This window comes from Leptonychotes weddellii, chromosome 15 (assembly GCF_054177405.1).
Source record: "Leptonychotes weddellii isolate Sample4059 chromosome 15, ASM5417740v2, whole genome shotgun sequence".
Taxonomy (NCBI): domain Eukaryota; kingdom Metazoa; phylum Chordata; class Mammalia; order Carnivora; family Phocidae; genus Leptonychotes; species Leptonychotes weddellii.
The window spans coordinates 240,921-265,422 of NC_138383.1; the positions used below are offsets into that span (position 1 = coordinate 240,921).

Below are 24,502 nucleotides of genomic sequence, written 5' to 3' on the forward strand. Positions count from 1 at the left end.
GAAATAAGTCAAGCAGAGAGGGACAATTATCATATGGTTTCACTCATATGTGCAAAGTAAGGAATAGCATGGAGGACCATAGGGGAAGGGAAGGAAAACTGAATGGGAAGAAATCAGAGAGGGAGACAAACCATGAGAGACTCTGATCTCCAGGAACCAAACTGAGGGTTACAGAAGGGAGGGGGGTGGGGGGATCGGGTAACTGGGTGATTGGTATTAAGGAGGGCACATGTGATGAGCACTGGGTGTTATATGCAAATAATGAATCACTGAACACTACATCAAAAACTAATGATATACTATACAGTGGCTAACTGAACATAATAAAAAAATTAAAAAGTTGAAATAAGGGATTAAAATAAATGACCAAAATTGTCATCATATAAAGACTAAGGAGTGCACACTTTGAAAGGGATTTTCAGTGTAGTAAAGGAAACTGAACATATTTAGAAATTATAAAAAATAAAAATTCCAAGAAGCCAATTCAATATTTTTTGCAATTTTTTTCTTATATTAAACTTATTTACTGTTCAGATTTTTAAGGAGTATTCTTTATACATCAATTTTTATTGTCTATGATGATGATGATTGACATAATTTGTACATTACATATCACTGAAGACCAATGGTTTGGGGTCCCTAAATAAATGTACACAGTTCATCAAAAAATCTGGTATTTGTGAAAATATTACATCATTTCAGCTATTACTTTAAAAAAAAGGGGGGGGCGCCTGAGTGGCTCAGTCATTAAGCATCTGCCTTCAGCTCAGGTCATGATCCCAGGGTCCTGGGATCGAGCCCCGCATCGGGCTCCCTGCTCAGCGGGAAGCCTGCTTCTCCTCTCCCCCTGCTTGTGTTCCCTCTCTCGCTGTGTTTCTTTCTGTCAAATAAATTAATAAAATATTAAAAATAAATAAAATAAAGTTAAAAAAAAAAAAAAAAGATTACCACACCCATGGCAGAAATCGGTCCAGTATAATCAATAGGTTAAAGACACCACCCACCGCAAAGAAAACAACCAAAGTGTGGGATGGAATCCACGATGCTCAAGGGAGGGTGGCCCTGCACCCACCACACTACAGAGAAACATCAGAGAAAAAACTACCGCTGGCATTTTGGTGACCGCCCCTGGGCACCTGGCACGGCCAGACCCACCCTCAAGCAGGAAGGAATGGTGATGCTTCCCCCACGGACACCCCCCTTTTAGGGTCTCTCTACTCCGCCCTTTTGGTCCCTCAACTCCCGCCTTGAGCCCAGAAACCAGACCTCAGCTGGAGCGTGACGGAAGTCAGGCCGCCAGGCTGGGCGCAGGACAAGCACCTCCAGACCCTGGTGCTGACAACAGCTCCCCCCGAGGTCATGGTGTGCTGGGGTGCTTCCTGCCGTCACGCAGGGACCCACAGGCCAGACAGCCGTGCCCTCAAGTGCCGCCGGCCAGAGCTGAGAGCACAGCCGCACAGTCTGCATGCACCTGGGGTGCCGCAGACCAAAGGTGAGCCGGTCCCCCTCCTCGCAGCTCCTGACTCCCATCACCCATGACCAGGAACGAGGTCCCACCTAGCGCTGGCAGAGACTCCAGCCACCACCCTGCCTTTCTCTCTAACAACGTAACCAACTCCTGGAGAGCTCGCCACTGTGAGCAGTCGTGTGGTTCTCCATGCTCTGGATGCAAAACAACTCGTTCCGTAGCTCTCCTGATGGGCTTAATGTTCCCTCCAGCGGTCACCGCACAGGCAATGGCCACATGTGCCTGTGGACGCAGACCACCCGTCTGCCCTTACACGGCTCTGCGTGCCGAGCCTCAGCAGCGGCACCCAGGACGGTGGGCAAACTGGGAAGCCTGTGACAGCTCACACGCTGGGGCGGGAGCCGGGGCTGTTAAGCTCTGATTGCGGCCAACCTGAGAGAGAACGCCGTTGTTCTCTCTGGTTAAGGGAACCAGCATCCCCCTGCCTGCTGGGGGAGGCTGAACACCTGTCAGCAACGCGAGGCTCTCTGGGTTTGCACTCACGTGGAATCTCCGTCCATCTGCTCCGGCAAATTTAAGAGATCTGCGCAGCCTGTAAACAATCACCTTTTCATTCACCTCAGTACAAGGATTTCCTCTAACTCTGGTGCCTACTGGCTTTATACATGGTGTATTCCCCCATCCAAAAGTTTTCAGTATTTATGTAGACGAACACACTACTTTCTAACTGCTTGTCTCCAGTTATGCTGGGCGGCTATGTGCCAGAAGCCAGAAACAAAACAGAACAGAACCGCAGTCCTCACCAGTAGGAACTACCGCAGCAAGTATTAAGACGCGGTGTCCAGATCTGCTTTATAGGGCAGGGAAAACAGACAAGCGGCAAACGATGAGACTTGTTGGAGCGGGAGCACAGATAACACGGGGCTCCACAAGCTATTTCTCTGTGCTTTTGTACAGATTTGAAATTTTCCAAATTAAGATTTTTAGGGACCGATTCTATCCTACAATGTCTCCTAAAATTTCTTTGAAGCTTTTTAAATTATATTTTTTGTATTTGAGTTTTTAGTTAATCAGAAATTTAGTTCTGGGGGCGCCTGGGTGGCTCAGTCGTTAAGCGTCTGCCTTCGGCTCGGGTCATGATCCCAGGGTCCTGGGATCGAGCCCCGCATCGGGCTCCCTGCTCCGCGGGAAGCCTGCTTCTCCCTCTCCCACTCCCGCTGCTTGTGTTCCCTCTCTCTCTGTATCTCTCTCTGTCAAATAAATAAAATCTTTAAAAAAAGAAATTTAGTTCTGGATATATGAGGTGAGGACATGATTTTCTTTTCTTTCACACGGCCCTTGGTGACATCATCATCCCTCAATAAGCCACCTTCCACACCAACGTTGGAAGTACCTCTGTGTCACATATCAAATCTCACTCGTGTCATTACATCGGCATCTACTTCTGATCCTGTCTTCTGCTCTACCTGCCTGTTTGCCCGCTCCTAAGAAAATGCCACTCTGCTTTGAGGGGTTTTACAGTATGTTTTAAGGACTGGAAAATCCAAGTCCTCAATATTTTATTTTTTAAGATTTTATTTATTTGAGAGAAAGAGAGAAAGCACGAGCAGGGGGGAGGGACAGAGGAAGAGGGAGAAGCAGGCTCCCCGCTGAGCAGGGAGCCCCCCCCATGGGGCTCGATCCCAAGACCCTGAGATCATGACCTGAGCCGAAGGCAGATGCTTCACCGATGACCACCCAGGCGCCCCCAAGTTCTCAATATTTTAAAAAATAATTTTCTTGGAGATTTGCCCTGAACATGAACTTTAAATGTATTCTATCAAGTTAAAAAAGGGGGGGGTGGGGCGCCTGGGTGGCTCAGTTGGTTAAGCAACTGCCTTCGGCTCAGGTCATGATTCTGGAGTCTCGGGATCGAGTCCCACATCGGGCTCCCTGCTCAGCGGGGGGTCTGCTTCTCCCTCTAACCCTTCCCCTCTCATGCTCTCTGTCTCCCATTCTCTCTCTCAGATAAATAAATAAAATCTTAAAAAAAAACAAAAAATAAAAAATTAATTATTAATTAATTAAAAAGGGGAGGGGGGTGCCTGGCTGGCCCAGTTGGAACAGCGTGTGACTCTCGATCTCAGGGCTGTGAGTTCAAGCCCCATGATGGGTGTAAAGATTATTTAAAAATAAACACAGGGCTTTGTAACTCCCTGTGAGTCTACAATCATTTCAAAATAAAAAGCTAAAAAAAAGTTACAGACTAGGTCATTCAGATCAACCCACCAGCTAAGTAAGACAACATTTTTAAAAAGCTGGACAAAAGTAAACTGTGTGTGCTTAAGTCAGTGGGGAGCTGCCAAGGAAATGGAGAGCCACAGAGACTGGGGGCCACAGCCCTGAGCTGGGCCACTTCTGCCAGAGTGGCTACGGTAACTCCAGAGAAGGCACACACTCAAAAACCCAGGAGGACGCCACGAGCCTCTACAGGCAACTGGGACAGAACGTGGAGTCCAGAGCACCTCATGGGCCTTGAAGGCAAAGGGCCACATCCTAGACAAACCTAGACGCAGGTCAGCTGGCTCCAGCCGGCACAGAACCGCTCAAGCCTGACAGGGATGGAGGCGCCCCAGGCTGCTTGCACCCCTGGCCTCCAGCCAGAAGCCAACGGAAAGACCCTCTGGGGAGGAAGCAGCCCTGAGCCTCAAAGGACTTCTCTAACTCTTCACACCCAGTGTCCAGATCTTTGCAAGCACAACCACACACGCTCTACACAACGGCACTATTAGACACAGATTTTAAATGCTTACTTTGCTCAGAAAGGTAAAAGAAATCATTAAAAACTTTGACAGTAATACAGAAACTATTAAAAAATAGAGATTCTGAACAGAAAATTACAAGAATTAGGTGACGCATGGGTGGCTCAGTCAGTTGAGCGTCCAACTCTTGATCAAAGCTCAGGTCTTGATCTCAGGGTCGTGAGTTCAAGCCCCATGCTGGGTGTGGAGCCTACTTTAAAATAAATAAATAGACAAACACAAGAATTAGAAATTCAATTGACGGGTTTAATAACAAATAAGACACACCTGAAGAGAGAGCCCGTGACATGGACTATGGGGCACAGACCCCACAGTGAAACGGACAGGCAAGGGGAGGAGGCAGGAGAGGCGGGAGAGACGTGAAGGGTCGAGACGCAGGTCTACCTTGGGAAGCCTGGAGCCCCAGACGCAGTGGGAGAAAGAAGAGCAGAAGAGTGAAATCTGGAGAAATAATGGCTGAGTACTTCCAAAAGTGACCCAAACAACCTGCTGACACACGGATTACAGAGACCCTGTCACCCACTTGCTCTCCGTGTGTTGTGTGAGCCATGAAAACCAGACACGAAGTGGCCAGAGAAAATTAACAGGCTGCCTCCAACAGAGCAGCGAAGAATAGGTAAGTTCTCAACAAAACAGGAAAGAAACTGAGAAAACAACACAAAGTTATCTTTAAAGTACCAATCAATCAGTCAATGTGGAACTTAAGTTCTACACCCAGCAACCATGCCCTTTAGGAATGAAGGTGAAAAATGACGTTTTCAGACAAATCAGAGGGCTTATTGCCAGCAGACATGCCCCATGGAAAACTTGAAGAGCATCTGTTCTTCAGGCAAAGGAAAATGACCCCTTCAGAAGCTCTGAAATGCAGAAAGGAATAGATTCCTTAAACGGCAGGCATGTGGATACATTTAAATGAGTTTCAACTACATGAAACGATAGTTTTGACTGAAAACATGTATGAAATTGGAAGACACGACAAGAATAGCTTGTGTAGGGAGGTCGTGCCTGGGTCCTCATCTCCCACACTAGGAAGCAAATCAGTAACATGTGTTCAAGAAAAATGCTCTGGCTTACCTCCTCCTGGTGACTAAGGGCCCTGGAGGGCCTCACCTTCCTCTGCACCCCCGTACTGACCCAACAGAGTGCAAGCTAGTGCCCCCACCCAAGAGCAGCAACACCCCCCAGCATGTGCCCCCCCGACGATGCCCCCCGAGGTGCATCCCTTGCAGGCAGCCCCCCAGAACAGAGAGCAGGGTGGGAAAGAGGGAGGGGTGGATGGAGAGCACCCCCCCACACACACACCCACACAACAGACCACAAGCCACAGCAATCCTCCGGGGTGGTATGAAAACACCAAAACAGCAATAAGGTTGCTTTTTTTTTTTTCTCCGTCTTTGCACAAAACAAAGCAGTTTCTCTATGTCATCATCACTCCAGCATGGGTAAGTGGTGGGTGCGGCAGGTGCACAAAGAGGGGGGAAGGCTGCTTCTCCTCAAGTCTTTCCAAATACCACCACCAGGAAGCAACTGAGAACAGGCAGTGATTCCGTGCTCCCCCATGTAGCACGGCTGGGCGGGCCGAGGGGACAGGCCCAGCACCACGCGCTGCCCAGGGCGCGCCACATGGTGCGGACTCCGGAGTGCACCTCGCCACCATGTGAGGAAGGGCCTGACGGTACACATGTTCCTTCTGCCGGTCATTTCCTGTCTTGAGAAGCCATTTCTCCCAAGCTGCTGACATAGATCTGTGACGGTGGGCGACACGTCTGACAGTGCCCGGCTGTGCGTCCAGCAGCTGCCGTGATAAAAGCTGAAGCAGCTCACCCACTGGCACAGGAAGCTGCGATCACTTATCAGCAAGGCGTAGTATACACAGCAGGATCCCAACTTCACAAGGCATAACTCTCCAAGGAAAGAACAGCTACCTTGATGGAATCCTAATACACAGGCAACAGTGCGGCAGGAGACCCCGTGGTCAACGGGGACCACACGGTCAACGGGGACCACGCCTCCAGCGGCCTGCCCTGCGGAGCCGGACTGCATTGCTCTGGCTGGGAGCTGGAGAGCCTGCACCCACCCCACACAGGCCAAGCCACGAAACCCAGGAACAGTCTACAGATCAGGAGCTGTGGACGGTGTGCAGGGGAGTCTTAATGGCTCTGCACCCGAGGGCAGTGACCAAGTCCTCATCCAAGGGCCACACGCTTATCTTGGCCAAATGGCAGCCCCTCAGCAGTTCCAGCTGTCAGCGCATAGAAATCAGTTCTCGTGTCTGGAGTTTATTCTCCAGTGACATCAGTCGAACCCATGGGAATGGAGAGAAGCTCCTGCAGGCCAGGCAGGAGGCACGGACAGAAATCCAAGAGGTCGACGCAGACCCTGCCTATCAGCCAAGGGCTGCGGGGTCGTGGGCCTTCTCCCTGTGCACGACCATTTGGTGGTGCACGCCAAGCAAGGCTCACTCAGCGCTTCGGGAACTTGGTCACCAGCAGCCCATCTGTAAGGCAGGTGAGGCCCCTCAGGGCAACTGGAGTCAGTGAGGACACAGCCCTCTAGGTACTCGAGACAGACCATCTTCATTAGCAACGGACTTAGAAACTCAGTCAGGCTCTCCTCCGGGCACTGTTGTGGAACAGTCTACAACATGTCTGTGCTTCCTTCCTTGCATCCAGAAAGAGAAACACTGAAAATAAAACAACTTACTTGGAAGAAGTCTTAGGGAAACCTGAGCCTTGTAACAAACCGCCGGGGATCTGAGGGGAGCCCGCCGGCTTCATCTAGGGTTGAGAGTCTGGGCGCCATTTTTACAACAGACTCAGATCTGCAAGGAGCTCTGTTCAGCTTTCCTGCTGCCACTGCCTATCTGAGCCCCTCCCTCCGCACCCCAGCATCGACTTTGCCCTTCGCTGCTCCCCTGTTGTGTTTCCTCAGCGAGTGGCTTCGTTCTTCTTTCTCAAGGACCAGCACCGACACGGTGTGCGGCTGTGGCGCACTCTGGTTTTCTCGGCTACGGTCATCACCTCTCGCTGTTATGCTGCTCCTCCCCTGCACGCTACACAGGTGAGGGTGTGTGCACGCCGCCCCTCGGGCCGCGCGGCCCAGCTGAGCTTGCCTGTGCCTCTGAGCATGGCCAAGCTGCAGAGGAATGGGGCACAGACTCGTGTGTTGATGATGTTGCTTTTTCAACGGATCCCAGGAGCCCCTGACTTCTTCCCGCTTGCAGGCCAGGCAAGTGCTGTCGTGTATGGTCTGACTCAGATGCAGGGCAATCCTGGGGGCACAGCTCCCTGCCAGGCCACCACACCAGTGCGATCTGAGACCTCTGCTGTGACCAGCTGTGGCCCAAGGTCCTGCCCACACCCCCTCACTGTGCCCTTTGCTCCTCAGGGCCCCCTATGCCTGCCCGCCCAGGCCGTACCCCACACACTTCCTGCTCATGGCCCAAGGGACCACCTCGTCCACCAGGAGCCCAGCACCCAGGCTGCTCCTGTGACAGAGGGATGCGCGCCAGTCCTGCACGAAGGCCCCACTGCCGTCCGGGGCTGCACACGGAGGTCAGAGCAGCACAGACACTATGCACAGCTCGGCGGGCTGGAGGCCTGCAGACCAGCTCTGAGGTCGGAGTACAGGGAGTACGGGAAGCTCAAGACCCTCTCTGCAGCCACTCAAGGATTTGCACATGGTCGCTGCTCCTTAATAAAACCGAGACTCTCAGGGCGCCTGGGTGGCTCAGTCTTTGGGCGTCTGCCTTCGGCTCGGGTCATGATCCCAGGGTCCTGGGATCGAGCCCCACATCGGGCTCCCTGCCCGTGGGAGGCCTGTGGGAGGCCTGCTTCTCCCTCTCACACTCCCCCTGCTTCTGTTCCCGCTCTCGCTGGGTCTCTCTGGCAAGTAAATAAAATCTTAAAAAAAAAAAAAAACAACTGAGAATCCCAAATGAGGACTGAGGCAGAAGTAGGAAACTAGCAGTTCTTTGTGAAGACGAGGATTTGGGGCAAATCAGAGCAGCAAGGCATGCTGCAACCCCCTTCCTGGGCTAGCTGGCCGGGGAGGGGGATACAGGGACAGTTCTGGGGGCGCCAACTGGGTGGGGCAGAGCACATGGGAGGAAGGACACAGCCGGAACAGTGAGAACCGGTGCGGTGGATTATTCCAGAATAATCCACCTTTGCGGCAGAAGCAAAGGGACAAGAGTTCCAGGAAGAAAAAGAACCACCAAGCACACATACTGAAGGGTCCGGTCCAGAGTCAGGCTGGGGGACTGCGCAGAGCGCTCAGAGAGCCTGGGAGGGACGTAGGACTGGCGGTGCCCGCCCCTCCCGCACCAGCCCAGCTCCGGCCATGTGCTTACCAGTCCCCACCCTATGGTCAGCCCACCAGAGGCCTGCCCTCTGAGACTACAGGCCCTCCCTGACTTCTCCACTCCCTGGTGAGGGGCTCCCCTGCATCCAGGCCTGCCCGCCTGCGCACAGCCAGGTGCCTGACAAACGACCCCCAGACAAGTGGAGGAGTGCTGGGGTTTCTCGTGGATTTAGCTGGGAAGGCTCCAGAAAAGCCAGGCATCGTCTGAGTTCCCCGTGGACATTCAACTGAAATCTGAAGTCTACCCTTTGCTGTACGGTTAAACACAGAGCGCACTGAGGAGGGAAAGACGGTGACAGCCCTCCGTGAAGACAAATCACAGCTCCGTTCGCTCACCCTAGCCTAGCCGCCGACCCTGTGGCTGCCAAAATACATCAGAACACACAGGAGCTGAAAGACCCTGCAGTGAGCACGCAGGAGTGGAGGCGGCAGGCGGGCCCTCGGTCGCAGGAGCCACGTGTGCCGCAGCACACTTCTGGCCCGGAGGACCACGCAGACCACGCAGACCACGCAGCACTGGAGATAGGGAAGCCAACGCCCTTAGGACTTTGTCACGTACAAGCCCATGGCTCAGACCTACCTGCTTGTCTCATGAGTTCTCCTCCGAGACCCCTGAAAATTAATGAAGACAGAGTTAAAATCTTTCTTATACATCACAACATAAAATATCCTAAGTGACAGGTATAACTTCGGGCTCTGAAGTTACACAGTGAGATGCTGCTCAGCTGCACTTCCTCCTGCTGGTAATCACTGCCTTTCAGTAAAGAAATGGAAGACGTGCTGTGACCATCCTCCAGATGAAGTCATTCTGATTCTCGGGTTTTCCTGGGCACGATAATCCTTATGGCATGAACCGCACCGTACAGTCACACGGCACAAGAACAAGGGACACCGGGAAGTTACCACCATCCAGCCCGAGGAAGCAAGCCACTAAGGTCCGCTAGAGAAGAAACATGGCCCGTTCTGGACACCTAATACCGGACACTGAGCACAGTGAAGTGGCAGATGTGAACATAAGCGCACTCCACAAGAAGACAGAAGTCTGTTTATGAGACTGCGGCTTCTGGCGCAGAGTAACAGGACTGTCTCCCTTCTGCGCTAAGCGATTCAGAAACTGGATGACATCTAGGAAAGGAAGGCTCCCGACATGGAGAACAGAGTCTGGGGCAGGAGGGAAGCAGGCAAGTCAAGGGCGCTCCCAGGCTCAGGGTGGGGAGCCAAGCCCAGGGGCCACCTGCCCGCTGAGTCCAGGAGAAATTCAAACCAAATTTAAAAGCAGCACAGATGTATTTAGAATCTGTGAAATGCTAATGGACACCACCATAAGCCATCGGCTATCAGACAAAGCTATGCGCTAGGGCATTCCCTCGTCCTGGGGGGTCTGCCTGAGGCTCTCTGCCCACTCCGGACCACGGTTTATCAGTCCAGGGGGCTGAAGCATTTCACCAGAAAGAAATGAGCATGCTCTCTACTTGAGGCGCAGCTGCTCCTCTTTGCTGTCAGAACAGGTGGAAAGCCAGCGTGGACGGTGTCGGTGAACAGTCGAGAGCCCAAGGGGAGCTCCCCAGGTGCTGACCCCTCCTCACCAGCCATCAAGGAAAGCGTGCGGCGGGAGCAGTCACGTCCATGCCCGAAAGCACAGCCACGCCACCCTCCCGCCCTGGGACCACGCTGTGCAGCGGCCGTCCGTGTGCACGCTCAGCTCCACCAGGCACTTCTGGTGAAGTGTCCATGAACCCACACTGGGGAAGAAAGCAGCACCTCTGTAGTCGCCCAGGAGGTGCGTATCGTCTGCAGGGAAACACAAACATCCTGCCCCAACCAGAGTGGAAGAACAGTTGAAGGGGACAACACTGTGGAAGCATCCCAAGACCTCAGACACATCTCTGCACCAACCACGGGGCCCGTGGAGCCACGGAAGGTCCGGACACAGGCCCAGCCAGGTCCCACCGGTGCTCACGAGATGCGAATGAGCCCCACTACACACTGGCTCAAGCACAGGGCTGTCCGTGGGGGGATAGCCATTAAGAGAGGCCGCATCTGTGCCACTGAGCCATCGACAGAGCTGTCCAGAAGAGGGGATTCTGAGATAGGACAGGAGCGCAGAAGAGCAGCTTTAAATTAACTTAGACCAGCTGCCAAAGCAGCAGAGAACAACGCTAGCTAGCCCCTCACCAGGGGCTCAGGCCAGGACCACTGCTTCTCGGCCCCCTTCCAGGGCTTCTCCTGCTGAGGAACTTCTTTCAGAACTACTCAGGTGACCTGAGGAGGTCTGAGACCCTGGCCAGGGGTAAGAGCAGGCCATGCACTTTCAGGAAGAGACGAAAAGGTGAACATGTCAAGAACAACAGAGAACAGGCCACGTTCCCTACCCTGAACAGTTACATTAAAAAGCCACAAGGAAAAATGAAAACGTAAGCCCCAGAGTGGGAGAAAATTCTGGGCAATCACATCTATAAAGAGCTCACATCTAGAACATATGGAGTGCTGACAGCTCAGTGAGGAAACAGACCATGAAATTTTTTTAATAAGCAAAAGACTTGAACAGTCACTTCACGGAAGGAGATAGAAGATGGCCAGTCACACAGGAGAAGATGCCAAGCTCACTAGCCCGCAGGGAGATGCAACTCAGGGCTGTGCTCGCGACCTCTGCACACCCACAGGGGCGGCTCCCGGTGAAGACTGCCCACCATGTGTGCTGAGGACAGAGAACGCTCCCAAACACTGCTGGTGGAAGCAAAGGGGCGCAGCCCTTCGGAGAAGTCTGACGGGGCCTTAAAAATACACCACCACCACCTCCCCCAGGGATTTACCCAAGAAAAGTGGAAACACACATCCAGACCAGGACCTGACCACCAATGTTCACAGCACAAGTATCCCAAGTAGCCAAAAGGTGGAACAACCCAACCCCCACCCCGACCTGGTGGGCAGATAAACACACCAAAGACAACACCGTGGTGCACACCACAACAAGGGTGAGCCTCTGAAACCTCACGCTAAGTGAAAGCAGCCAGACCGCAAGGACGTCCCGGTGGGACTCCATCTGCATGAAATTCACAAGGGGCAGCTCTACAGAGAAAGAGCTCAGATGGGGCCCCCGGGACTGGGCTGGGGACCGCTGCAAAGGGCAGGAGGAAAGCGTCAGGGTGACACCAGCTGCTCAGCATGGCGGCTGCAGCCACACGGCCATCTGCAATGACCAGCACCCATCAGACCACACACTTACACAAGCAAACTTTATTACAGGACACAGAAACCTCAATAAAGCTTAAAAACACCAACGAGGCTAGTTCGACCTTCACATCTTCTAACTGTGATGCCCCTTCAAAGAAAGTAACACAAGCCAGGTATCCATGGGGGTGACTGGACAGAAGCCCTAACAGGCCAGCCCAATCTTCACTGACAGAGTATTTTTTCTTTAAGACACAAAACAAGAACGTGGGGTTTGTGAAGCTTACCTGTATAACTGACGATCATAAAGCTAAAATGAAGAAGTGAAAGTTAGTTATTTAAATTAATTGATTTTTTAAAACCACACAGTAGATATAGAACATTACTGAGCACTGGACAGGAGTGATGAGGACACAGCAGGAACAAGCGTTTCTCAGGCTGGGCGTCCTCATAGAGCTGACAGCGGGGTCCTCATGACAGAGCCCACTCTACTCCCAGCAAGCACCTCATGACAGCCTGCTTTCTGGTGCCCCCACTTGGAAGGGGAAACCAAGGCACAGAGAGGGGAGCCAGGACTGACCTGTGTCCTGGTTCCAAGGTCCCCAGACAGCCTCTTGGGCAGCCGGGACCACCAGCACCCCTCTCCCCAAGATGGCACTGAGCTTGGCCAATGCCTTCTTCGTGTCCCACAGAAACTCAAGGGGGGCAGGCTCTGCTGCTTCCTGAACTCCACAAAGAACCCCTAGCTTGGGGATGCCCCGCCTGGCTGCCGAGTCTCCACGCTGCACCCCTCTCAGCACCACCCTCATGCACACCACCACACAGCACTCCCACACCCCACTGAATGGATTTGCCAAAATCATAGCCAGTAGCATACACAGGATGAGGATCTGATATCAACATGGTGTTATACCTACAGAGATAAATCTTAAAGAATATAGAACTCTATTCGGAACAACAAATATTCAACCCATCTAAAACCTCACGAGTGACTTTGATGTTATCCGGTAACATTAGGCCTGTAATTCACACTTCACTTCTTCTGAATCGCAGAGATTTGGAAAATCTCAAAAACCCACAAAAATGGACGTACTTCCCCCCCAACTCTAAGATGTGCGAACACAGAGTCTGGGTGTAATTTCAGACGGCAGTCCCACCGTGGAGGCACAGGTGGGAGTCAGAGCCATCATGCTCATTCTATGTGCCGCCTCCACAGAACAGGCCACGTCCATGACAGAGGCATGGAACGCGCCCGAGTCGCTGAGCTCCCAGGGAACAAGTGTAGCCAGGCAGCACAGAAAGACGAGCACCAGACAGGAGAGACCGTGTCACCTGCCCGGGCCCCGATCAGTGGCAGGAGGAGAGCGCGTGTACCTCCCATCCCAGACGAGCCACCAATGAGGCCAAAGGAGAGACCTGCTTCTGAGCAGTGGGCCCCAGGACTGGTCTCAGCAGGACCTGTCCTGTCATCAGACTCTGGGGCTTCAATCAGGGCTAAGGAGCGGAGAGAGAGCTTGTAAGGGCAGAGGACAATTCCAGGCACCAGGAGACCTGGAGAATGGGACCCTCCCAGGGGCTGCACACAAACCTGCTGGTGAATCTGCTTCAGGCCCTGCACTGCCGCTTCATCCAGGTAGTCTGTGACGGGCCTGCATGGGTTCAAACACAACAGCTGAGATCCTGAGGACAGCAAGCACTAAAGGAGCCTGGGGCTCAGAAAGGTCTGCACTTTGTTCAGGTGCCCAACCAGCTTCCCCAAACACCTGTAGAGGGTTAATCCCCGAAAGCAGCATCTACTCAAAGAGGGAGGTGTATGGACCTTCCCGTAAAGCCATGACCCATGCAGCAGCTTGCTGACAATGGACACAGCCCTGGGATGGAGACAGAAAGGGCCCTGCTGGAGAGCCGAGACCCCCAGGACCCCAGAGCAGCCAATATGACTGTCTGAGAAAAGAGACAAGACCCCCCAATGCTGAGCTGAGGGCCTGTGACCAGACAAGAGCTCACACAGCGGCTTCATGCTGCCAAGGCACAGTTGGCCCTCAGCCTGCATCCAAGAACCTGGATCTCGGGACGCTTCCCATCCTTCCCTAACTGTGAATGGGGATTCTCTGTGCCTAGACTGTTGGTACAAACCAGGTGCCTTATGCTGACATCTGTTTTCCTTCTGGGAGTCTGGGATGTGGGTCCAGGCAGAGGCTACCCCATCCCAGCCCCCAAGAAAACCCCAGTGCTGGTCTCTCTGACTTGCCCCGGTGAACACTTTCCCAGGTTGTCACGCCCTGGTGCATCCCATGCCACTGTACTGGGCAGGACTCGGGTCTCGCCTGGTCTCTGCTCAACCACAGAGAGCACTGCCGTCAACACCAAGTCCTCGGCCTGGCCCACAGGTGCCATTTCACCCCCATGTGGATGTCCTTAAAGCTGCACGACAGTGTACATCTAGGCCATGGGGCGCAAGGGGTGAACCAGATCAAAGCTCCTGGGCTTGTCGCCAGAACCCTGCCTCACATGGCCCCCGGGGAATCATCCAGAGTGACCTGATGGGATTAAAACACAGTGTTCCTCAAACTGCAATCCAAAATCCAGGTTGCAGACACTGGTGTGTGTTGTGAGCTTTTCCTTTTGTGGAAAAGTCGGTTGGAAAGAGAAGTAGAAACCCCAATGGTACCCTACAAACGTACAAAACATGGCACATATGGAGCTGCTCCGAATGCCCCTGTGCTCCCCCACTGTTTGTTAGAGCTCTGCCAGCTAGAAAAGTTCTCAGTGGAAATGTTACCATTTATATTCTCTGGTATTCTAAATTATGAAAAGTAATAATGAGCGAAGAATACTGAGTATACGTCCCACTCACTACCCTCTCTGAAAACATGTCTTGCTTTTATAACCTAACTCGATACCCAGAAAGACAAGGGAACGTAAGAAAACAGCCACACCTAAGGCCATCGGTGGCCCCAGCTGGCCAGGAGCTCGCAGGCTCCTGCTGGAGAGGTGGCAGTCCGTCAACGGACACGGCTCGTGAGAGGAGAGAGAACACTGAAAAACTTCGTCAAATAAAACACAGGAATCTGACGACCAGTGACACCGTCACAAGTAAACAAACATGAAGGTGGACGGGGGTCCCCAGCTCGCAACTGCAGTGGCTCCATGGGACCGCGGTGCTTCTCCTACCTGTCCTCTTGTACTGAGAGTCTGTACAGGCCACGGGCGACCTCCGCACAGGCAAGCACAGCTCCATGCCGCGTGTGCAGGTCCAGACTCTGCGTCATCGACAGCAGACGTGGGAGAACTGCAAAGGACAGGGGCCAGACGACACATCAGTGAGTGCGCAGAGGATAATGTGTCAGACTCACAGACTCGGGATCCAAAGGGGAGACATACCCATGGAACGTGACCTCTGTAAGGGCCACGAGCGCAATACCTGGGACTTAACCCAAGTCAACAGGCCAAACCCTCCTCGGCACCCAGAGAAGTGAGCGAAATGGGGGAGGGGAGCTTCCCAATCCTCAGGTCCCCGAGACACAGGGCAGGGACACAGAGTGAAGAGAGAGAATTGGGTCTTTGCTGTGGCTGAATGGCTGGCAGAGGCTCTGCCTTGAGCACAGAGCAGGATGGAGGCCGAGCGGCAGGACCCTACAGTTGTGCGTGATGCGCCTCAGTGTGGGAGCCCGCTGCCCCTGCTCAGAGCAAAGGACACTTCTACGACTTTGGTGCTCTGGCGACAGAAAGCAAAGTCACAAAATCCTCGCGGGCTGGTGGAGTGCAGACAAGGAGCCATGTCCACACCAGCTCTGCCCCACCAACCTGGGAAATCCCATCCCTCTGAGCTTCCACTTCCCTGAACACGCAAATGCAGTGCTGCAGGGGCTGTAGAAGCAGACGGCGCCCAAGCCAGAGGCACCCCACACAGGCGCTCAAACATGGCAGCTAGCAGCGGTCAGTGTTCAAGAACTGGGGAAATCCCTCATCCTGTTAATGCTCTCCTACCGGAAAGAAAGGACAAGGTGGAGCGCCCCTTCATTCAGGCCATGACGATTATCAATTATAGGTAAATAAGAGACTCCTGACATCGCATTTCACAAACAGACCGTGAAGGTGAAGGCCTTTAGAAACTAACGGCCCAGAGTGTGTGAGAGGCACACATAAGTAAAATCGGTGACTCCAAATGAAGAGCCACAATGTGACCACTAGTTACCCTATAAAGTCAGTGAGAATAAGCATAATTTAAAGAAATTTGAGTATGGGGCGCCTGGGTGGCTCAGTCGTTAAGCGTCTGCCTTCAGCTCAGGTCATGATCCCAGGGTCCTGGGATCGAGCCCCGCATCGGGCTCCCTGCTCCCCAGGAAGCCTGCTTCTCCCTCTCCCACTCCCCCTGCTTGTGTTCCTGCTCTCGCTATCTCTCTCTCTGTCAAGCAAATAAATAAAATCTTTAAAAAAAAAAAAGAAAGAAAGAAAGAAATTTGAGTATGGCTCCCTATATTGAAATCAAATGTTTGTTTATTCTGGAATATGGGTTCTCTCCTTAATGATAATGGGTGTGGTCCCTTTGGACCTGGCAGTTCTCCTCTCCTATTCCCTCAGCCAGGAGCTGCCAGAAAGCAGCTCATTTTTTAATTTATTAGATTGTGAATTACTTCATTTAAAAAAAAAAAAAGCTACTTCTGAAATACACGAGACACACAACGGAAGCCATCGGCTCCCTGCGGTAATCGGTGCCTGCACCCAGGGCACACACACACACCGCAACGTTCATGGCGTCTGGTTGTGTTCTGTCCCCTGACCAAGCGCAGACCAGCTCTTCATTCACGTGCTTCTCAGCGAGAGAGAAACACAAGGTCACCCTCAGCCCTCCAGGCCTGGACCCCAGCACAGCGGCCTGTCCTCGCCCTGTGCTGTGTGCGTGGCGGATGCGCAGGCGCACACGCGTGTGCGTGTGTTGCCAGCAGGACAGCGGAACACACCCACCGTGAGCAGCGCTGTACTCAGGAGCTCGCTGGGCCAGGTTATGCAGAGCCTTCGCAGACAGCTCCCTGATGACTCTGGGGGAGGGATGAAGACAACCGTCAGTTCCTTCCTTCTGATGATTCGAACTTTATTCCACTCATGAAGAGAGAGGACAGACAGAACACAGGAGTGCCAACTGCCCACTGACTCAGAACCACCAATAAAAACAAACAAATAAGCACCTGTGACTGTAACACAAGAACAAGCAAACTGACCAAACGGAGGGCCTGAGCCAGGCCTGCAAGGGGCACAGCCTCCCTCTCTGGGTGCCATGTGGCAGTGTGTCTCCAACCTCCCACGCCCCAAGGGATTCAGGAGACGGGCGCACTGGGCAGAGCCACGTGGAACCCTCACTGTGAGGACCACAGGGTTGCACGGGAGGAACGTCGTATGGCTAAGGCACAAATCGCATCAGTACAGATACTTCCGATGAAAACACATCAGACACGTTCTCAACACATCAAACGACAGAAGGAAGCCCCCAGGGCTGGGGAGTGAGGGCCTGAGGCCCTCCTGAGCCTGCTGGGGCCAGACGGCGCTGACCAGACCCAGCTTCCCCAACCTCACCCTAGCCGCCAGGCACTAGACGCCAGGAGGGCACAGCGGTGGAGACCAGTCATCACTGCAACAACAATGCTTTGGGTGATGACAACAGGACAACACAGAAACAGGATAAGAACATCAGGGTGGAAACAAACATGCAGAAGAGGGCTATCTGTATTTTGACGATTAAACATCCAAAATACATCAGCACTGACTGAACACAGAAACATGAAAACAGGATGTCCCCTGTACCAGGCAGGACCACGTCCCAGCCCTCCTGGGCCCCCAGGTCCTGCTTAGGGGGTCCACTTCTGACAGCAAACCACGAGTTCTTGGAGGCAGGGATGTCTCAGGCACCAAGAGCCTCAACACCACACATCCACGACCACCATGCCCAACACTAATCACTTGGTCACTAACACCAGTCAAACCCAGCACTGCAACCCCACAGCCTCCATAAGTATTTGGTCAACATTCAGGAAGCTGTTTCCGAAGAATGAGTGATTAAAGGGTCACAAAGCAGAGAACCATTTATTTCAGCAGGAAAAAGTCCCAAGGAGGCAAAGGGGGTGGCCACTCCAACAAGCACACTTACCTGCATCTTTCCCAATTAGTGCTACTTTGAGCATAAGCTTTCTCTACTTAAAACCGTTATATTTATCACCTAGACAGAAGACCTAAGACTATAAACTCTGAAAAGAAAAGAGAAGAGAAAAGCTTCGTGATGTTAGATCTGGTGACGACTTCTTGGATATGACACCGAAAGCACAGACAACAAGAGTAAAAATGGATAAACTGATAATAGATAAATCTGCATTAAAATCTATAACTTCTGCTTATCAGAGGACACAGTCAACAGAGTGATAAGGCAACCTATAGGATGGGAGAAAATACTTGCAAATTATGTATCTGATAATTGATTAATATAAGAATATATGAAAAACCTCTACAACTCAACAACAAAAAACAAGTAACTGGATTAAAAAATGGGCAAAGGACTTGAGACGTTTCTCCAAAGACGATAGACAAATAGCCAACTAACAAATGAAAAGATGCTCGACGTCAATAATCATCAGGGAAATGCAAATCAAAACCATGAGGTGCCACCTCACATCCAGTAAGATCGCCACCATCGGGAAAAGAGAAGTCAAGGAACAGTGAGGATATGGAGGGAAGGAATGTAAGATGGTGGCTATTATGAAAACCAGTACGGTTCTGGGGGCTCCTCAAAACTTTAAAAATAGAATTACCGTATGACCCAGTAATTCCACTTCTGGGTATTTACCCAAAAGAGCTGAAAGTGGGGTATTGAAGAGATATTTGCACACCTACATTCACAGCAGCAATATTCACAACAGTCAAGAGATGGAAGTAACCCCAGGGTCCACCAACAGATGAACGGGTGAAGAAAATGTGGTCTATACACACAGTGGAGTGTCACTCAGCCTTAAAACGGAAGGAAATCCCGTCACCTGCTACAACATGGATGAACGTTAAGGAGATTATGCTCGGTGAAATCAGCCAGTCACAAAAGGACAAATACTGTATCATTCCACTTACATCAGGACCCTGGAGGAATTGAATTCTTAGGGACAGAAAGTAGGATGATGGGTGCCAGGGGCTAAGGGAGGGGGTGAGGAGGACGAGTCCCTGTTCAGTGGGGACAGAGTTTCAGTTTTTCAAGATGAAGAAGTTCTGGAGATGAATGGTAGTAATGTGTGCACAACAAGGCAAATGTACGTAACACTACTGAACTGTACACAAAAAGTGGTTAAGATGATAGATATATGTGTATTTTCCCATAATCAAAAAAATTTAAAGTTATGTTTATCTTGATACGTAAATTATTTTGGGTGTCAGAAAACTTCCAAAAAGAAACCCAAGAGAATGGACCAATACCTCTTAAAAGTCACACTATTTAAGGTAAAACAGAATCCCTGTATGAGTCAAGGCACACTACACAACAGTGTTTGTGAAGTATTCTGCAAGGGGCTCCCCATTTTCCATGAGCAAGCCATGTGCTAACCAGAGAACTAGGAAGTCCCATTTGTGAACTTCCTTTTTTTTATTTTTTTATTTTTTTAAGATTTTATTTAGAAGTGCCTGGGTGGCTCAGATGGTTAAGCATCTGCCTTCGGCTCAGGTCATGATCTCCAGGTCCTGGGGTCGAGCCCCGCATCGGGCTCCTTGCTCAGCACGGAGTCTGCTTCTCCCTCTCCCTCTGCCGCTCCCCACTGCTCCTGCTGTCTCTCTCTCTCTCTGTATCTCTTGGTCTCAAACGAATAAATTTAAAAAAAAATTCTTTAAAAAATAAAAAGATCTTATTTATTTGTCAGAGAAAGAGAGTGCGTGCGCACAAGCAGCGGGGAGTAGCAGAGGGAGAAGCAGGCTCCCTGCTGAGCAAGGAGCCCGATGCGGGGCTCGATCCCAGGACCCTGGGATCTTTTTTTTTAAAGATTTTATTCATTTATTTGACAGAGAGAGACACACAGCGAGAGTGGGAACACAAGCAGGGGGAGTGGAAGAGGGAGAAGCAGGCTTCCCGCAGAGCAGGGAGCCCGATGCGGGACTCAATCCCAGGACCCTGGGATCATGACCTGAGCCGAAGGCAGACGCTTAACGACTGAGCCACCCAGGCGCCCCTATTTGTGAACTTCTAGCTGCTATCTCCTCACTGACAGAATCCAGGCCAAAGATAGACAGATGCAGAAACATCTCCACCTCTAAAGAATCATAAAATGTCAAGGCCACATCATGCTTTATAAAGCCCAATGTGCTAGAAAGTGTTAGCTGATGTTACCCTGAGGGTCTCCAAACCTGACAGAAAGTAGAACCAGACAACATTCCCCTCTATGCTGTGGCTCACATACACTGAACACTGTCAGGTTTTCAGAGCTTATTCTAAAAAAGAAAATGTCCACAAAGAATCTTTTTTAAATTAAATTAACAAAAGCCATGAGAAAATATAGAAAACAAACAGCAAGATGACAGGCAGAAAGTGAACCATGCTGATGATTATATTAAACATGCACAGACTAAGGGCCTCACACAAAAGGCAGACTTTGTCAGAATGGATATAAAAAGCAAGACCCTATAAAACACACACAGGCTGAGAGCAAAGGGCAGTAGGCGGGGAGCTGCTCCAAGGGCTCCATCTGGGCCTCTTTGGTAAGGCCCCAAGCTAAGAATGGTTTTTACATCCTAAAAGGTCATGTAAAGAAAAAACAGTAAAATATATGGAACAGAGACCTAAAGTATTTACTGGCTGGCCCTTTAAAGAAAGTATGCCGACCCTTATGCTTTAATTTTATCAAATCGCACTTTAAGACAAAAAATCTAACATGAAACAGAGAAGGACATGTCATGATGATAAAGGGCCAATCCGCTGGGAAGACACAAATGATAAATGTAAACGCACCTAACGAGAGAGGCCCAGAACTGAAGGAAGTGAGTGTTCTGACACATCAGCTGGAGAGTTCAACAGCTCAGGAGTTTATCTAACACCACAGGTAATAATACATGGACAGCTCTGGTCTTAAATACCCTACTGACTGATAGGCTAATTAACTGATTCATCACAGGCTCAGTGCATGGGCTCTCTGTCCTGATTACAAGAATCTCTGCAGTTATGCGTCAAGTGTCAGACACCGGCACAACTCTCAGGAAGGTCCCCGGCAAGGAAACCGCCAGAGAGGCCTCCTGGCGGGCGGGCCATACCCACGCAAGCGGCACCCAGAGGTGCTCCTGTTGCCAGAGGCGCCCGCTCCCGGGGAGAGCCCTGCGCTCCTGCACGTGAGGGAGACACGCCGGATGCCTCGCCACCCACGGCACGGTCCTGGCAGAAGCTGGAACACGTTCCCCAGTAGATCAGAAAGAACTCTCTGCAAGTGACACCCACCCTGAAGCCGGGGTTCTGGACATACGACCCATCTAGCTACTTACACCTGCAGGCGCTTACCGCCCCTGAGATCTCCTGTCTGCACCGGCGGCCACACCGAGCGTCCTACAACAAGCAACGTTGTCTTCCCAGCAGCGGTAACAGCAGCTGTGGTGTGGACACCCCTCTGTGCTCTGGGTCGCACAGGGAGCCCTCCCTCAGAAGGCACAGTGAGCTAGCGAAACGCTCAGAGGCCCGAGACTGCTCCGTCATCAGGAAAAGCCACCAACGCCTGCTGGCTTCGAGGAGACAACAGAGAAGACCGCCGGCCAGAGCAGCCATGCAGGGCAGCGCCGGAGGAAGGGCCCCCGAGGGAGTGCCTGGGAGGCTGCTCACACCCTCCATCACACGCCAGCACGACAGTATCCACACAGGAACGTTGCACACCTAGCACACCTAAGGTCTCCAGAGGTAAAACTGGACACAGACCATTAGCCAGCATGTCAGGCATGAAGACGAGAACTCCTATCACTTCTCAAAAGTCATCTTAAAATATGAAACCTACGATAAGAAGATACATTCTCAAGGCTTAGCTCCATTTAAATCTCTCCTCTGGAAAAAAAAATAAGAATTCTAATTTGACAGATAATCTAATAAAATACATCACTAATGAGATACGCACAAAAACACAAAACTTACCCATCCCAGTGGTTGATCTTCATGGTCACCAGGTGGTCTATCATTGGCTGTGTGTACTCAGGAAAGCCGGCAATAAACGTGCTAAAAAAGACAGTATTCAGAGGCGGTGAGGATGGGAAGGAGCAGGAACCTGCTTGTGAGAGGTGAAATCATACAGCCACGTTCAAGAATAGTTTGGCAGTTCCTTATAAAGTTAAATATACAGAAATCCCCCTGTAAGTATTTACCCAGGAGAAAGAAAGCTAAAGGCACGTGAAGACTTGCAAATAAAAGTTCACAGCAGCTTTATTCATCAGAGCCACAACCTCAAAACAGCCTAAACGTCTAGAACAGGTGAGCTAAGATGTACCCTGTAGCAGCCACGGGATAGAGACCACTCGCAACACACCGCATGCACAACATGCTGAGCCAAGAAGCCCGACGCGAGAGCACATCCCTTCTGATTCCACTTATGCGACATTCTACAAACAGCATCAGTGACCCACAGTGGTGGGCTGGGGCCGCCGGCCTGTGGTATCTCAATGAAGGTGGTCACCCAGGTGTGCGCACCGTCAGCTCTCACTGAACTGTGCCCCTCACTCCAGGACAGCTGACAGAGTGTAAATTATGCCTCAAAAATAAAAGTTATATCTAGTGAAAATAGTGTAGGACAATTAAGAAAAAAAATGTCCAAATAGGACAGGCCTCTCTACTTACAACTCAAAACCCATTAAAGGAGATTGGTACATTCAAACACATAACCAAAAAAGAAAAATGTCTGCCAGGAAAAACACACTATAAACAAAGTCAAAAGATAAAAACAAACTCAAAGAAAATATCAGCAACTGGTATCACAAATACGAGACTTTTTAAAAATAAAGTTGTTCCAAATCCATCAGAAAATACCATCACCTCATAAGATAATCCTCACAGACAGTTTACAGAGAAGAAAATGGACACAGCTCACATTCAGCCTCCTTCCTATGGGAGACAGAAAGAAAACCTCCGTCCATCTGCCAGACTGCCAAAGTCGGGAGCGAGGGGTGCAGCCACTGTTGGAAGGATCTAGAGGCATCTAGAAACGCGGCTGGGAGTACCCTTCCGGTGCAGCCTCTACGGACAGTAACTGGCATCAAACAGGAAATTGAAAACATAAAGATCCAGCGATCCCGTTTTTGTTAATTCATTCAGATACAACCACACAGGTGAGACGTACCATGCGCAAAAACACTCACTTCACATCGTATATAAATCAGCAAAAGATGAGACAGAAGCCGAAGGCCAGGAAATTACTCTCCGTCCACACAGAGGACACAGGACGCAGAGCGAACGTGCTGCACGCAAGCTGCCCGTTCGCACAGCACCTTCTGCCGTGTGGGGCGGTAACCCGAGCCACCTCCTGACCTCCCACAGCTGGACGGTCGTCCTCTGCGGAGGAGCACGGAAGCCACGCCAACCTTGTGCACCAGGCGCCACCGCTCGGTGTGCACCCGTCTGTGTGACATAAACTGACCCTCTCTAGGAGACGACCTGAGGGACTGACGACAACAAGGACTCCCGGGACAGAACCAGGACACAAGAGCACTCCTGAAAGACCCACGCCCTTGTGTTTCCCACTCCATTGCACATGTCACTCCCCTAAAACCCTCAATTGCCTACACATATCGTCTGAACCTGCCAGGCCATTCACACACCCCCACCACGGGCTGAGCCATCAGCCACATGTGCTACGTGGTGGTGAGAGACAAAGCGGATGGCACAGGGGCCGAGAAGGGTGCGTGGATGCTTCTGGATCCTGGGTGGACACACGTGTGCACATGCACGGGATGAATACGGGTGCTGCGTGGACATGCGTGTGTTACAAGGTGCCAGACTGAAGAGGGCGTTTGTTCTGGATGTGAAAGAAAGAAAAGCAGAGGCTTCTCCAGAGGCGAGACTGAGACCCTCTAACGGTGATGAAACAGATAAAGTCAGAAGGAAAAACAGAAAAAACCAGGACAGTGGACAAGCTGTCAGAAAAGGAGCCAAGATGTGACCATAGGACCCCCATCACCGAAGGGCCCCGGGAACTGCCAGACAGGACTGCCCCAGGCCAGCATCCATGACCAGTGGCCTCACGGGAAGAAACAGACAGGGCGAGCCACCTGAGCTCTAGTCAAGCTCTGGCACCAACTGACAGCTGACTGTGGGGAAGACACACGTCCGGAACCACCCCCCGGTGTACAGCACTCCCTGAGTGCTCAGGGTCTGCACGGAGGCCATGTGCAGTGCTAGGGAGGGTGTCAACAGAGGGTGGCAGGCGAGGTCCTGGCCACTGTCGGGACAGTAGGAGCTGAGCCACAGGGACAGCTGAAGGGATCAGCAGCATGAAGAGCACTTGAGGGCTATTAGGGACACAGAAGTGACAGAACTAGGTCACCAAGCGGATGCAGAGAAGGAGACAGTAGGAGAAGCAAAATGGAGCTGACTGTGTGGGTGGCGTGCTGTTCGCTGAGCTAGGAAGCAGAGAAGGAGAAAGTTTGCTCCGAGGGCCCCTTAGTTCGAAGAACTTGTATGACAGGAATGTGCAAATTACTGGAAAGCAAAATACAACAA

The 24,502-nt window shown here is 51.5% G+C and overlaps 1 protein-coding gene across 3 annotated transcripts in view; it reads right to left on the bottom strand.

The window, feature by feature from the left end:
• Positions 1 to 24,502, bottom strand: part of TBCD (tubulin folding cofactor D) — a 164,939-nt gene that overhangs the window by 26,083 nt on the left and 114,354 nt on the right. For all 3 annotated transcript variants that reach the window (XM_081804167.1, XM_081804168.1, XM_081804166.1), the window contains 6 exons: positions 21,929 to 22,009; positions 16,771 to 16,844; positions 14,977 to 15,094; positions 13,391 to 13,451; positions 12,090 to 12,112; positions 9,212 to 9,243 (listed from right to left, as the gene is read on the bottom strand). In XM_081804167.1, coding sequence (XP_081660293.1) covers positions 9,212 to 9,243; positions 12,090 to 12,112; positions 13,391 to 13,451; positions 14,977 to 15,094; positions 16,771 to 16,844; positions 21,929 to 22,009 — 389 coding nt within the window. The remainder of the gene's footprint in view (positions 1 to 9,211; positions 9,244 to 12,089; positions 12,113 to 13,390; positions 13,452 to 14,976; positions 15,095 to 16,770; positions 16,845 to 21,928; positions 22,010 to 24,502) is intronic.